This window comes from Ranitomeya variabilis, chromosome 5 (genome assembly GCF_051348905.1).
Source record: "Ranitomeya variabilis isolate aRanVar5 chromosome 5, aRanVar5.hap1, whole genome shotgun sequence".
In the NCBI taxonomy this organism is placed as follows: Eukaryota; Metazoa; Chordata; class Amphibia; order Anura; family Dendrobatidae; genus Ranitomeya; species Ranitomeya variabilis.
Window position 1 is genome coordinate 463,547,805 of NC_135236.1, and position 16,942 is coordinate 463,564,746.

The following is a 16,942-nucleotide window of genomic DNA, read 5'->3' on the forward strand; positions in this document are numbered from 1 at the left end:
TATCAAAATATCAAAACAATTAACTCAATTGGTAAACACCGTAAACAGAAAAAATTCAAGCGCCAAAATTTACCAGGTTTTTTGGTCACCACAAATCCACAAAATATACTATAATAAGCAATCAAAAAAGTAAAGTCACGTCTATCCCAACATGGTACTAATAAAAACATCTCACCCTGCAAAAACTTTGACGGGTCTAGGAAAATGGCGACACAACTTCAGCTTTTTTTTTTTGCAAACTTCAAATTTTTTTCACTACTAAAATAATGTAAAAAAACACAAACTGGACATGTTTGGTATCACGTAATCATATTGATTAGGAGAATCACTTTTACCGCAAAATGTACACCATAAAAACAATTCCCAACAAAGTAGTGTCAGAATAGTGTTTTTGTTTTTTCACAATTTCACTGCTCTTGGCATTGCTTTCTCGTTGTCCAGTACACTACGTGGTAAAATGAATGGTATCATTCAGAAGAACAACTTATCCAGCAAAAAACAAGCCCTCTTATGTCTGTGGATAGAAAAATCTGAGTTATGGCTCTGGGAAGAAGGGGAAGACAAAAACACAAATGAAAAAACGAAACTGGGCTGTGGGGTAAAAGGGTTAATGTTATTTTCAGGAATCACCATCTTTTTATTAATAAACCCATGAAATAGCTGTTCTATTATATAAATATGAACACAATAGCCTGCTCTAGCGGTTTAATAAAAGAGGGAGGTTCTATACGAGAGATACTTGAAGGCATTCATCCTTTGTGTGTACCAAACACAAAAGGGAAATGAAAACATCAGGAAAGCATTGTGTAACGTACCGCTTGGTAACACAGGCCCGCATTACATTTCAAGATGCTAGAAGGAATCTGAAGGTGGCATAATTTGTTCTGTAGGAACGGCTTTAACAGCCATACCCGCCAGTGAATTCAGACCAGATACAATTAATAACCCTTGAAGCTCAAGGATTTTACAAAAGCTCCAGTTGTTCTGCTTTGTGAGGAATAGATGTGTCTCCATTGAAGCCCGTTGCACATAAGAACGATATTTTCATACATTCTTCGCAGGAGATTAAATGCTTCAGAGTACCGTCACAGACTTTGAATAAAACTTGAGTATTAGATGCACACCTTCTTTTTCTTTAGTTTGATCTTATGCATTTTCTTACTTTGTCATTGACACTTTATTTTTTAACAAAATAACCAGATAAAAGGCTCCTTTTTAAACTTGTCAGATTGTATGAAACGAAGATGAAGGAGATGGAAGCCGAGCTTCTAAAGAGAAACGACAGCATTGTTGATCTAAAAAGGCTATTGAAAGAAGCAACCGAGCGTGAACAGAAAACCGAACAAACAATTCAGCACCTAAGAGATGAAGTAAGTAACTGAGGATCTGGATAAAATAAGTGAAACCATCTTAGTGCCGCATCGTATACCTGGTTTGGCTTGAATTGGTATCATTTCTGTATTACTAAAAACATATAAGACAATATTTTGAAGAGTATTGTTTAACGATTCATTAGGTTTTGTGGCAGCAGATGCATTGCTGCATGTAATGTGTCAAAATCGGCCCTAACAAACCGATGAATTTATATTTTTGGGGAGACATTTCACTTCCAACCAACTTACTGTAATTTTGTATGCAGTGACTGGTACACTTGTAACACAAATGTGTAAAGGAAGGCTTTAAAGGGGCGGTCGTGTACAAGTTGCATCTCCGATATTGTTTCCTCAAATGGACTCTGGTAGCAGCATTTAGCAATCTAGGTGTTATCCACGTAAAGCAGTGCCCCCGTCTCCCTGATAGCTGGCTGTAGTAGAATCTTCCTTTCTCCCCGATAACTGGCTGCAGCCGAATCTTCCCCGTCTCCCTGATAGCTGGCTGCAGCGGAATCTTCCCCATCTCCCCTAGAGCTGGTTGCAGCACAATCTTCCCCTTCCCCCCCGATAGCTGGCTACAGAAAAATATTCCCCTACTCCCCAATAGCTGGCTGCAGCGAAATCTTCCCCATCTCGATAGCTGGGTGCAGCGGAATCTTCCCCACCTCCCCGATAGCTGGCTGCAGCGGAATCTTCCCCGCCTCCCTGATAGCTGGCTGCAGCAAAACCTTCCCCGTCTCCTCGATGGCTGGGTGCAGCGGAATCTTCCCCACCTCCCCGATAGCTGGCTGCAGCGGAATCTTCCCCGCCTCCCTGATAGCTGGCTGCAGCAAAATCTTCCCCGTCTCCTCGATGGCTGGGTGCAGCGGAATCCTCCCCCATCTCCCCGATAGCTGGCTGCAGCAAAATCTTCCCCATCTCCTTGATGGCTGGGTGCAGCGGAATCTTCCCCCATCTCCCCGATAGCTGGCTGCAGCGTAATCTTCCCTGTCTCCTCGATAGCTGGCTGCAGCAGAATCTTCCCCCATCTCCCAGATAGCTGGCTGCAGCGTAATCTTCCCCGTCTCCCGATAGCTGGCTGCAGTGAAATCTTCCCCGTCTCCCCAATAGCTGGCTGCAGCGAAATCTTTCCCTCTCTTCCCAATAGCTGGCTGCAGCATAATCTTCCCCGTCTTCCTGATAGCTGGCTGCAGCGGAATCTTCCCCCATCTCCCCTATAGCTGGCTGCAGCGGAATCTTCCCCGTCTCCCCGATAGCTGGCTGCAGCAGAATTTTCCCCTTCTCCCCAATAGCTGGCTCCAGTTTAATCTTCCCTGTCTCCCCGATAGCTGACTGCAGCGGAATCTTCCCCTTTCCCTGCAATAGCTGGCTCCAGTGTAGATGAATAAAGTCATCTAATCGCTTATACTGCACAAGGAACGGTGTAAAGATTAAATAAAACAAATTCTTCACCTGCTGTTGATTTAGTTCCATCCTTCCTCCAAAAGATCGCAGTAAGGCTCGGTGCACATTTATCCTGTGCTCTGTGCTGAGCGGCTTACACCGGGTTTCTGTGTAAATCTCTGAAATACGCAATTCAGACAGAACCACCACGTGTTTGCCATCACAGCCCGCCTAATTTACAGGTGATGAGCTGGACACTACAGCGTACTGGTCACTACAATGGCAGTTTGCAATTTTCACATGGCAACATCCACTGCTGCTTGTTTTTGAAAAACTCCCATGGAGTCAAAATCGTTACTACAACTGTAGATAAATTCCCAAAAGAGTTTAGTTTCCACAATGGGGTCAATTGAGAGGGATTATGCTCTTCTGGCACTTCGGACCTTATATACAGAGCCCCTCAAACTATTCTAGGAAATTCTGTGCTCCAGGATGCCTCCTGTATAACACTACTGCTTAGCCATACAGCAAGACTTGGGAGGGACGGAGCACTATTTGCCAATTGCGTTCCATCCCTCCTGAGTCTCTCCGTATGGCTAAGCAGTACTGTACAGCCACAGTTGGGGTATTTCTACATTCATCAGAAATTGTGGGACACATTTTGGTGCCATTTTTATCCATTTCCCAGTGTAAAAATGTAAAATCTGCGACTAAAACTAAATTTTGTTACTAAAAACATTTTTGTTTTCTTCATTGCCCAATGGTATAAAATTTTATGACACACCTGTGGTGTCAATATGATCACTGCACCTCTAGATGAATTCATTGAGAGGTGAAGTTTGTAAAATGGGGTCACTTATGGGGGGCTCTTCTGTTCTGATACCCCAGGAGCTCTGCCAATGTGACATTGCACCCTTAAACCAGTACAGCAAAATCTGAACTCCAATATGGCACTTCTTCCCTTCTGAGCTTTGCACTGTGCCTCAAAAGTAGTTTCCTACCACATATGGGGTATCGGCGTACTCAGGAGCAATTGCACAACAAATTTTGAGGTCAATTTTCTCCTATCCTTGTAAAAATAAAAAAAATGGGGCTAAAATAACATTTTTGTGTGAAAATTTTTTTTCATTATTTTCACTGCTTTACGTTGGGAAGCAGCTGGGATTTCAAGGTTTCACAACACATCTAGATGCAGGAGGGATCTAGCTTCCAAAATGGTGTCACTTGTCGGGGTTTTCAGCTGTTTAGGCACATCAGGGACTCTCGAAAGTCTGCATTCAAAAACGTCTCTCCTTTTCTGAGACCTGCCTTGAGCCTAAACAGTATTTTACCCCCACATATAGGGTATCTCAGAGTAGCACAATTTCTCCTGCAATTTCTCCTGTTACCATTGTGAAAATGCTAAATTTGGGTTTAAAAAAATAAAATTGTGGGGGGGAAAATGTGATTTTTTTTTTTTATTATTTATTTTTTTTAGCATTTTCATGGTTTAAGGTTATAAAATTCTGTGAAGCACCTGGTGTTTGGTTCAAGGTATTCAAAACACATCTAGATGAATCTAAGAAACATCAAAAATAGAACACGGAAGAAAAAAGCCATAAAATACATAATTTTTATTTGAACAAATGTTTTAAAACTTTTTTAAAAAGTATAGTCATTGGTACAAAATGGGGATGCAAATATGCAAAAAAGAAAAAAAACACCAAATGAAGGCAACGGATTGTTAATAATTTTATGGAAAATAGAAAAATTATTTTTAAAATATTGTTATTTAATAAGGCAATAGGGGCCTGTTGTGCAAAGAGTAAAAGGGGAGCCAAAATCAAGACTTCCCAATAAACACATTTTTGAAGCCCAAAGGAAAAAAAAAAAAAGTTATATTTGTATATCCCTAGCATATGCCTTGATTTAACATGTTTACCAAAAAGTATGTATATATATTAATGAAGGATTCCTACAAAAAAACTGCAAAAAGTAGTAAAAAGGTTCTTTCAGGCAAGTGTGTGAACTTTGCCTTTAAGAGGATTGCTAGCTTTGGGAGAATTTAAATAAGTAAGACCAAGTGGACTAGTAACAAATAGAGAATTTGCCGATATGTCACCTAAATCATTCAGATGTAAATATAGTATTAAGGAAACATGTTGGGACATTACCTTTAAGAGGTGGCGGCACCCCGACGCGTGTTTCGCGTGTAGCTTCGTCTCAGGGAAAGTGCGCAGGAGGGGTTATACGGGGCTCAGTATTCAGAGGACTGCTAGATCTGCAGCAGAGAAATCCGCTGCTTGCTTTCATTGTGATAAATCACTGGAATCAGTGTCTCTGGTCATAAATTATGCTGCGCATACGGGGTTGTAAAGAAAAGACTGGTGACCAATATCTTTTAAATCAATTAGTTTTATTCTGATGTACTTATTCCTATTGTAGGGATTCAGGAACAGATTTCAGAATTAGTTTTATTCTAAAGCAACTTAGCTTCAGTATACTGCTTAGTAATTAAACCTTTTTTCTTGACCAAGGTTGACGTCCTTAAGCATTTCCCTGAAGATGCCAAGACGGACCAAGGACTTTCCAGAGAATTTCAGATACTTCGGTAATTATAGACAAAACATAATAGTTTTAAAGTTTGGGTTTTTTTTACCTTGTTCAAAGCACTTGCTCTAAGGAATTCTACTTATTGCCTCTGAACAGTTTTACTTCTGTCTGGCTGTCCCTTGTAAGTTCTATGGTACCATATTGTATACATTGTAACCCTGTAAGATCGCTTTCAATGCCCCCTTCCAAAGAGTGGGAAGCATCAGTGCCTCTCTCCTGTACTCTGCATAGAGATCAATACTTTGTATTAGGCTGCCGTCACACTAGCAGTATTTGATCAGTATTTTACATCAGTATAAGGCCGGCGTCACACTAGCGTGTTTTACGGACGTATGAGAGGCGCAGAAAATACGGATTGCATACGGTACAATGATTCTCTATGGCCCTGCTCCTATCTACCGTATTTTACTGATCCGTATTATACTGATCCGTATTATACGGTCTTGTACGGCCGTAGAAAATCGCAACATGCTGCGTTTGTCACCGTATTGCGCAAAAAAAATCGCCAATGAAAGTCTATGGGGGCGAGAAAAATACGGATTACACACGGACCAGCAGTGTGATTTGCGAGAAATACGCACCGGTGTTCTCTAGAAAAGCCGGCAATTCAGTGCGGTGTACAGTAAAATCACACTGACAGAACAGAATAGGTAGAATAAATGTCTACACATTATATATATATATATATATATATATATATATACCTATTCTATCAGTGAGACACTTTTCCCAGGCTCAAGTTCATGAGTTCATCCAGCAGAGGGCGCATCAGCGCGAATCAAGGTAACTACAGAACATTCCCCTGCACTCCATTCATTCACAACATTTTACAGACAGGAGCACACATGCTTTACCATAGCTCCTGGCTGTAAAATGATTTAACCCCTTCAGATGGATTTACATCGTGGGACGTTCCAGAACTACGGAAGGTATGGGATATTGTTGATTTTTTATTTTTCCTTTATTACAGAACGAGGATCTTCAGGTGGATTAACCCCTTTCTGCCATTGGACGTACTATTCCGTCCATGTGGGGTGCGCCCTAATTCCCAAGGACGGAATAGTAAGTCCAGCGCGATCGGCCGCGCTCACGGGGGGAGCGCGGCCAATTGCGGCCGGGTGTCAGCTGCCTGTCGCAGCTGACATCCCGCACTATGTGCAAGGAGCGGTCACGGACCGCCCCCGGCACATTAACCCCCGGCACACCGCGATCAAACATGATCGCGGTGTGCCGGCGGTACAGGGAAGCATCGCGCAGGGAGGGGGCTCCCTACGTGCTTCCCTGAGACCCCCGGAGCAACGCGATGTGATCACGTTGCTGCGAGGGTCTCTTACCTCCTATCCCTGCAGGCCCCGGATCCAAAATGGCCGCGGGGCTGCATCCGGGTCCTGCAGGGATTACTTCCGGGTGCAGACCAGGCTCTGGTAAGCCTGCAGCACTGGAACTCAGATCGGTGATCTGACAGAGTGCTGTGCAAACTGTCAGATCAGCGATCTGTGATGTCCCCCCGGGACAAAGTAAAAAAGTTAAAAAAAAAAAAAAATCCTAAATAACGAAAAAAAGGAAAATATTATTCCCATAAATACATTTATTTATCTAAATAAATAAAAAAATCAAACAATAAAAGTACATATTTAGTATCGCCGCGTCCGTAACGACCCCACCTATAAAACTATATCACTAATTAACCCCTTCAGTGAACACCGTAAAAAAAAAAAAAAAAAAAAAAAAAAAAAACGCGGCAAAAAACAACGCTTTATTCTCATACCGCCAAACAAAAAGTGGAATAACACGCGATCAAAAAGACGGATACAAATAACCATGGTACCGCTGAAAACGTCATCTTCTCCCGCAAAAAACGAGCCGCCATACAGCATCATCAGCGAAAAGATAAAAAAGTTATAGTCCTCAGAATAAAGCGATGCCAAAATAATTATTTTTTCTATAAAATAGTTTTTATCATATAAAAGCGCCAAAACATAAAAAAATGATATAAATGAGGTATCTCTGTAATCGTACTGACCCGAAGAATAAAACTGCTTTATCAATTTTACCAAACGCGGAACGGTATAAACGCCTCCCCCAAAAGAAATTCATGAATAGCTGGTTTTTGGTCATTCTGCCTCACAAAAATCGGAATAAAAAGCGATCAAAAAATCTCCCGTGCCTGAACATGTTACCAATAAAAACGTCAACTCGTCCCGCAAAAAAAAAAGACCTCACATGACTCTGTGGACCAAAATATGGAAAAATTATAGCTCTCAAAATGTGGTAACGCAAAAAATATTTTTTGCAATAAAAAGCGTCTTAGTGTGTGACGGCTGACAATCATAAAAACGCGCTATAAAAGTAAATGAAACCCCCCTTCATCACCCGCTTAGTTAGGGAAAAATTAAAACATTTAAAAAATGTATTTATTTCCATTTTCCGGTTAGGGTTAGGGCTAGGGTTGGGGCTAGGGTTAGGGTTAGGGTTTGGATTACATTTACGGTTGGGAATAGGGTTGGGATTAGGGTTAGGGGTGTGTCTGGGTTAGAGGTGTGGTTAGGGTTACCGTTGGGATTAGGGTTAGGGGTGTGTTTGGATTTGGGTTTCAGTTATAATTGGGGGGTTTCCACTGTTTAGGCACATCAGAGGCTCTCCAAACGCGACATGGCGTCCGATCTCAATTCCAGCCAATTCTGCCTTGAAAAAGTAAAACAGTGCTCCTTCCCTTCCGAGCTCTCCCGTGCGCCCAAACAGGGGTTTACCCCAACATATGGGGTATCAGCGTACTCGGAACACATTGGAGAACAACTTTTTGGGTCCAATTTCTCCTGTTACCCTTGGGAAAATACAAAACTGGGGCCTAAAAAATAATTTTTGTGGAAAAAAAATATTTTTTATTTGCACGGCTCTGCGTTATAAACTGTAGTGAAACACTTGGGGGTTCAAAGCTCTCACAACACATCTAGATGAGTTCCTTAGGGGGTCTACTTTCCAAAATGGTGTCACTTGTGGGGGGTTTCAATGTTTAGGCACATCAGGGCTCTCCAAACGCAACATGGTGTCCCATCTCAATTCCAGTCAATTTTGCATTGAAAAGTCAAATGGCGCTCCTTCCCTTCCGAGCTCTGTCATGCGCCCAAACAGTGGTTTACCCCCACATCTAAGGTATCAGCGTACTCAGGACAATTTGTACAACAACTTTTGAGGTCCAATTTCTTCTCTTACCCTTCGGAAAATAAAAAATTGGGGGCGAAAAGATAATTTTGGTGAAAAAATATGATTTTTTATTTTTGCGGTTCTGCATTATAAACTTCTGTGAAGCACTTGGTGGGTCAAAGTGCTCACCACACCTCTAGATAAGTTCCTTAGGGGGTCTACTTTCCAAAATGGTGTCACTTGTGGGGGGTTTCAATGTTTAGGCACATCAGGACTCTCCAAACGCAACATGATGTCCCATCTCAATTCCAGTCAATTTTGCATTGAAAAGTCAAATGGCGCTCCTTCCCTTCCGAGCTCTGTCATGCGCCCAAACAGTGGTTTACCCCCCACATATGGGGTATCAGCGTACTCAGGACAAATTGTACAACATCTATCGGGGTCCATTTTCTCATGTTACCCTTGGTAAAATAAAACAAATTGGAGCTGAAGTAAATTTTGTGTGAAAAAAGTTAAATGTTCATTTCTATTTAAACATTCCAAAAATTCCTGTGAAACACCTGAAGGGTTAATAAACTTCTTGAATGTGGTTTTGAGCACCTTGAGAGGTGCAGTTTTTAGAATGGTGTCACACTTGGGTAGTTTCTATCATATAGACCCCTCAAAATGACTTCAAATGAGATGTGGTCTCTAAAAAAAAATGATGTTGTAAAAATGAGAAATTGCTGGTCAACTTTTAACCCTTATAACTCCCTAACAAAAGACATGTGGGAAATGTTACTTATTAAGTATTTTGTGTGACATATCACTGTGATTTAATTACATAAAAATTCAAAGTTGGAAAATGGCAAAATTTTCGCCAAGTTTCCGTTTTTTTCATTAATGAACGCAGGTAATATCAAAGAAATTTTACCACTATCATGAAGTACAATATGTCACGAGAAAACAATGTCAGAATCACCAGGATCCGTTGAAGCGTTCCAGAGTTATAACCTCATAAAGGGACAGTGGTCAGAATTGTAAAAATTGGCCTGGTCATTAAACGTGCAAACCACCCTTGGGGGTGAAGGGGTTAAGAGTCTAATAAAATATTACAACACCCTGTGTCTTTATTTCATTAAAGTACTTGGTTAATAAAACACACACACATTATTACAATTTCGTACTATTGGATTAATAATGGATAGGTGACATAATTGACACCTCTCCATTATTAATCTGGCTTAATGTCACCTTACAATAGCAAGGTGACATTAACCCTTCATTACCCCATATCCCACCGCTACACGGGAGTGGGAAGAGAGTGGCCAAGTGCCAGAATAGGCGCATCTTACAGATGTGCCTTTTCTGGGGTGGCTGGGGGCAGATGTTTGTAGCCAGGGGGGGCCAATAACCATGGACCCTCTCCTGGCTATTAATATCTGCCCTCAGTCACTGGCTTTACCATTCTGGCGGAGAAAATTGCGCGGGAGCCCACGCCAATTTTTTCCGCGATTTAACCGTTTATTTTAGCAGCTACAGCGCCCAAATTTTGCACATACACACTACTAACATTAGTAGTGTGGAATATGCAAAAAAAAAAGGGATATGAGATGGTTTACTGTATGTAAACCATGTCTCATATCATGTCGGGTTTGTGAAGGAGAAATGAGAAGCCGGCAATTGAATTACCGGCTTTTAGGATATCTAGCGCTGAATTAAATATAAATACAGTATGTATATATATATATATATATATATATATATATATATATATATATATATATATATATATATAAAATATATCAATTACATATATATACTGTATATATGTTTTAACGAACATTTGAGCAGAAAAATCCACTAGATGTCGGTTTTGCAAGCCTGCGCGAAAATCTCGCAGTACGGATGCCATACAGATTACATACGGAGGATGCCATGCACAAAATACGCTGACACACCCTGCCTACGGATGACATACGGATCACTATTTTGGGAACATTTCTGCGTATTACGGCCGTAAAATACGGACCGTATTTTCATACGCTGAGTGTGACGCCGGCCAAAGCCAAACCAGGAGTGGAACAATCGGAGGAAAAGTATAAAACAAACACCACCACTTCTGGATTTATCACCCAGTCCTGGTTTTGGCTTACACATACTGACCAAATACTGAGCATGTGACCGTGGCCTCAAAGTGATCATTGATTTCCTTTGAATTGGGCCTGGCTTTATTTGGTATAATATCAATATGCCATGTGTTTCAGGCTGACCAATAATCGCTTAGAAAATGAAAAGGCGGAGTTGCTTCACCAGCTACAAGTATACAAACAATCTGCTACATTTGGTATGTATTATTAGTAATCTGTCCCTTTGAAATAAGCATTTTGTCTATATGTATAACCTTATATAACCATATCTAATTTAGACAAAATATTGCAATTTAAAAAAAAAAAAAAAACCTGCCTCATGAATGTTTATTTTTCTCACTTCTCTAACTCCATTAATTCCACAGCGCTTTAGACATCTTAACCCCGGAGCTTTTTTCAGTTTTTCGCTCTCCTCCTTCCCAGAGCCATAACTTTTTTTTATTCTTTTTATCAATATGGCCATGTGAGGGTTTATTTTTTGTGGGACGAGTTGCACTTTTGTACGACACCATTGGTTTTACCATGTCGTGTACTAGAAAACGGGAAAAAAAAATCCGAGTGCAGTGAAATTGCAAAAAAAGTATCTCACACGTTTTTTGGTTGGCTTTTTTGCTAGGTTCACTAAATGCTAAAACTGACCTGCTATAATGATTCTCCAGGTCATTACGAGTTCATAGACACCAAACATGTCTAGGTTCTTTTTTATCTAAGTAGTGAAAAAAAATTCCAAATTTGCTAATGAAAAAAATGTGCACTTTCCGTTCCCCATAGTGTCTCCATTTTTCGGGATCTGGGGTCGAGTGAGGGCTTATTTTTTGCGTGCCGAGCTGATGTTTTTAATGATACCATTTTGATCGCCCATTATTTCATTTTAATGCAATGTCGCGGCTACTAAAAAACGTAATTCTGGCGTTTTGATTTTTTTCTCGTTATGCCATTTAGCGATCAGGTTAATTGATAGATCGAGCGATTCTGAACACGGCGATACCAAATATGTGTAGGTTTGATTTTTCTTTTATTTTGAATGGGCAAAAGGGGGGTGATTTCAACTTATATATTTTTTTTTCATACTTTTAAAAACACTTTTTTTTACTATTAGCATGCTTCAATAGCCTCCATGAGAGGCTAGAAGCTGCTACAACTTGATCGGCTCTGCTACATAGGAGCGATACTCAGATCGCCCCTATGTAGCTGAATTACAGCATTGCTATGAGCGCTGACCACAAGGTGGCGCTCACAGCAATCTGGCATCAACAACCATAGAGGCCTCTGGTTGTCATGCCGACGCACCGATGACCCCTGATCATGTGACGGGAGTCACCGGTGCGCATTTCCAGCCGGATGCTCTTGTTAATTTAACTAGCTAATAGGCGCGGGTGGATCGCGATTCCACCCGCGCTTATTGCAGGCACGTCAGCTGTTCAAAACAGAGCGTCTCTATTTTCCTGGTCGGGGGAGGGCTTATTTTTTGCGTGCCAAGCTGACGTTTTTAATGATACCATTTTTGATACAATCTTTTGATCGTCCGTTATTGCATTTCAATGTAATGTCTCGGTGACCAAACAAACTTAATTCTGGAGTTTAGACTTTTTTTCTCGCTACGTCGTTTAGCGATCAGGTTAATCTTTTTTTTTTTTTTTTTTTTAATTGATCAGGCGATTCTGAACACGGCGATACCAAATATGTGTAGGTTTGATTTTATTTTGAATGGGGCGATTTGAACTTTTATATATTTTTTTAATATATTTTAAAACTTTTTTTTACTTTTGGCATGCTTCAATAGTCTCCATTGGAGACTAGAAGCTGCCACAACCCGATCGCCTCTATATAGTACTCACTTACTTGCCATGAGCGCCGTCCACTAGGGGGGGTGCTCATAACAAGCTGGCACTGACAATCATAGAGGTCTCCAGACCTCAGGTTGTCATGCCAACACACAGGTGACCCTCGATCATGTGACGGGGGGGTTATCGGTGTGCGTATTTCCAGCGCGATTTAAATGCCGCTGTAAGTTTGACAGCGGTATTTAACTGGTTAATACCCGCGGCTATTGCAGTCACATTTCAGCTGTTCAAAACAGCTGAAAGGTCCCCAGAAAGATGTGGGCTAACCGCCGGAGCCCATATCAAATGGAGGGAGTCCAACATTGGCGATCTATTGTGCCCGATGTCGGAAAGGGGTTAAAACTAGCCTACCCTTAAAATTATAGACTGTTCAGGTCTTTGTCAGTGGGCAAACTTACAAAATCAGCAAGGGATCAAATACTTATTTCCCCCACTGTATTCCAATTCATTGAACGCTGTAAAAACAAGCAAAAAACAATTGCAGAATTCAGTTTTATTCCCCAATTCATAACACTTGCAATTTTTCACCTTGTTTCAGGACATTATATGGTAAAATGAATGGTATCATTCAAAAATATGACTTGTACTGCAAGAAACAAGCCCTCGTACATCTATGTTGACTGATAAATTTAAAAAAAAAAAAAAAAAAAAGTGGTGTGACTCTTGAAAGAAGGCAAGGAAAAAAAGTGCAAAAAAACCTAAAAATTCCCTTGTCCTTAAAGGTTTAGATAGGGTTTTCTCTGGACTAGCATTACAATCATACTTTTATATTGTCTTATAGGCTCTCAGGTTCTTGAAAATGACAGCAAATGCAACAAGTTGATGGAAGAAGTAGTGGACCTTCAAACACATATTAAAACCTCTGATCTTGAGAAACTACATTTGAAGGTAATTGCCTGGTAAAGTTCTCTTTGCATGTATGTTTTAGTAAATACATGTATTCCCCATCAATGTTCTGCTCCTCCTCCCAGAAATGCATTGGAGGAGATGGTGTTACCATGCCTCTTTGTAAAGGTATGCATCTCTACAAAGACTTGTGTTGCTTTCACACATTGGTGTCACGATCCAAGATTCCTGGGCCTGGATCAGGTATCCAGACCCAAACCCAACAGCCTCTGGTCAGGAGAACGATAGCTGGTCAATGCATTGTGGTCTAAACTCAAATGGCGATATATGGAAGTGTGAATCCTACATGAGGCTGAAGTCAACGTTGGTAGTCATCTGTAGTTGCCGCTAAACCTACTGCCCACAGCTGCCACATGGGAACCCAGCCCGATTCTTTAAGCACTGACTGAACTGTGCAAAACTATTTAGGGATGCTTTAATGACAAAAGCGTGCACAGTAGGGTGACCCTATTGGAGGAGAAAAAAAAACCTGAAAAAAAGGTATTCACCATTCTAGGATAACTACCATAAATCATAATCGCTGCTGCCAGTAGGGGGAAAGGCACTCTGAAACTAGGAGGCGCAGCAGGAGGAAACCAGTTCTTGCAGTGGTCAGTGTGGAAACAACGTGTTTCAACGCCAAACTGGCATTTTTTTCAAGTTCAAAAATCTAACCAGTGGCACGTTGCTTCATGAACTAAGAGCGTCTTGACTCCACCACACACCCTGATAATAATATAACACCCTCATCAAGACCAGCAGGAAAAATCATATTAATCATTCTAAACAAAATGAAGTTGTGCTATATTCTTATTTGCTGTTGGTAAGCCAACAGTGCTCTATTTTTGTACATTTTACACTTCCCTCTGGTAGGTTTCCTCTATATTTAGGTCCTTTCATCTGAAGTTTAACACCTACCTGCTTTAGATTACTGTACAGGAAAGATATATATCTTGGTACCATGTTAGCCAGTAGATAGAAAAATATTTAGAATTGAGAGTCCTCAGTGGTTGATACCTTTTAATGGCTAACTGAAAAGATGGTAACAAATTGCAAGCTTTCCAGACTACACAGGTCTCTTCATCAGGCAGACTAAAAGAAATTCTGAAGTATCACATATTTATGCACAACACATCACGGAGAAGAAAAAATTTTTAGATTACTGTAGAAGTTGCTATGTCTCTTATTTGGAGTGGTAGCTTCTTAGTAATCCATACAATTTCCTCTTCACTACGTAGACTCTAGATTGACTGTACATTACTTGCATTCTTCACATTGTTTTTCTTATTTACAGGAAGAAATCAGAAGGTTGAAGCAGGAACTAGAAAACTTTGATCCCATGTTTTTTGAAGAGATTGAGGATCTGAAATACAACTACAATGAAGAAGTTAAAAAGAATATACTACTTGAAGAAAAGCTGAAAGCCCTATCTCAGCAATTTGGTGTCCATATAGATCTTCCCACCCACTGAATGAGTTTGACAGATCCATCAGAACCTACATGACTTATTATGGTGGCATCACACATTGCATACGTAGTGGAATCCATCCTTAAATTCCATAAACTACAATGTTTAGCCACCATGATTTCCTTCTAACTTAAAGGGGGAAAAAAAGACTCAGTGGACTGTAACATGCTGCAGATTTCCCCACAAATTCCACAGAATTACTATGCAGTTTTCATTCTGTAACTCCATTGCTTACCATTATGAATGAAATTATGCATGTGAATTTTGATACAAGTTTTTAGGCAAAATTCACATTGAATAAAAAACCCATTTATATGCACACAATGTTAGGTACACATTAGCAGCCCATTTCATTTATTCTGCCATATCAGAGAACCCTGTGCCAGAGAAAACAGGATGGCTGCCCCTCCGCAGCATGGAGATGAAGCTTGGATTTTTAAAGGATGGTCCTAGAAAAGACTTGTGATATCATCCTGATAGTGCACCAAAACTACATGACTTTATAAAAATTCTGCTGAACCATTAACTCGGTCCATATACTTTCAGCAAATGTGAGCGCTTACTGTAGAGTAAAATAATTTCTATATTATATAAAGAATAATTGCACTTTTATCGAAGGAAATACTTTATACAATGTAGATTTAAATTCCCTTTTCCCATGCCAAATTACAGGGACAGTTTTACACTTAATGTAGTTTATTAAATCTGTAAATACAGAATGTAAACAGTTGTTTCTTTTCTGATAAAGAGCTGTATGTTTTGTAGAAATTGTAAATTTTTAATTTTCAATAAAGCTATCAAATTTGAGCAGTTGAGGCGTTCTTTATCAAATCTTAGTCCAGCACCAGGACATTGTAGCTCTTCTCACTTGTTTGTACATTCTTTACTTTCTTAAATATGCTGAGGATTTTTTTTTCTTAAAACGTTGCAGTGTCATTCCTTCAAGAAATGTCTGAATGCAATGATAACGCTATGTGGCCCTTCTTAATAGATTGGGTATTATCGGTGCAGGTACAGACACAATCAGTGCTTGCCGTATTATAGCAAGAATATACCGTACACGTTATGACAAGGGGAATCAAAACCTTGTTGTTATAGCAGTTATTACAAGGAGGAACACATGAACGAAACAGTGTAAAGTTTAAGAGTTCACATGTTCCTTTTAAAATGTTATTGCTACTAGAAAGACATGCAAAACTTTAAAAAGTAAACTTTATTTTTTTTAATTGCTTTCCATGCTGGACAAAGTTATTAAATCACTATTAGGGAAATTGTCTTTATTCCCGAAAAAAAAAAAAGTGTTTAAATGGCTTCTAATCCCCTGCTTTTCTCCAGTCTATTTACCTGTATTTAATTGCATAGATCTCAGAATTACTTATTTGCAGTGAATGGGTCGGATCAGCATTAGTGATGAGCGAGTATACTCGCTCGAGATTTCCTGAGCATGCTCGGGGGTCCTCCGAGTATTTGTAAGTGCTCGGAGATTTAGTTTTTGTTGCCGCAGCTGAATGATTTTCATCTGTTAGCCAGCATAAGTACATGTGGGGGTCGCCTGGTTGCTAGGGAATCCCCACATGTAATCAAGCTGGCTAACAGATGTAAATCATTCATCTGCGGTGATGAAAACAATGCTCGAGAAATCTCAAGTAACGAGTATATTCGTTCATCACTAGTCAGCATCTGTCTCACTAAGGCTACTTTCACACTAGCGTCGGGCCGACGTTCCCGACGCTAGCGTGGTCTCCGCCGCACAACAGGGGCAGCGGATGCATTTTTCCCACGCATCTGCTGCCCCATTGTGAGGTGCGGGGAGGTGGGGGCGGAGTTCCGGCCGCACCTGCGCGGTCGGAAAAAGCGGACCGTCGGGAGCAAAAAACGTTACATGTAATGTTTTTTTCTCCCGACGGTCCGCTACCACACGCCCAAGCGTCACAAAACGGACGCAACGTTTGGCAATGCGTCGCAAATGCGTCGCTAATGTTAGTCTATGACGAAAAAACGTATCCAGCAAGAACTTTTGCTGGATGCGTATTTTCGGCAAAACGACGCATTTGCGACGTATTGCAGTTAACGCTAGTGTGAAAGTAGCCTAAGGCCTCATGCAGATGTCCGTGAGACACTTCT

At 40.6% G+C, this 16,942-nt stretch overlaps 1 protein-coding gene across 1 annotated transcript in view; it reads left to right on the forward strand.

Moving 5' to 3' along the window:
* Positions 1-15,625, forward strand: part of CEP290 (centrosomal protein 290) — a 284,715-nt gene extending 269,090 nt beyond the window's left edge. Inside the window, exons 49-53 of the mRNA XM_077265451.1 lie at positions 1,229-1,370; positions 5,273-5,346; positions 10,739-10,818; positions 13,247-13,353; positions 14,645-15,625. Of these exons, the coding sequence (XP_077121566.1) occupies positions 1,229-1,370; positions 5,273-5,346; positions 10,739-10,818; positions 13,247-13,353; positions 14,645-14,821 (580 nt within the window). The 3' untranslated portion in view covers positions 14,822-15,625. The remainder of the gene's footprint in view (positions 1-1,228; positions 1,371-5,272; positions 5,347-10,738; positions 10,819-13,246; positions 13,354-14,644) is intronic.
* Positions 15,626-16,942: the final 1,317 nt, after the last annotated feature.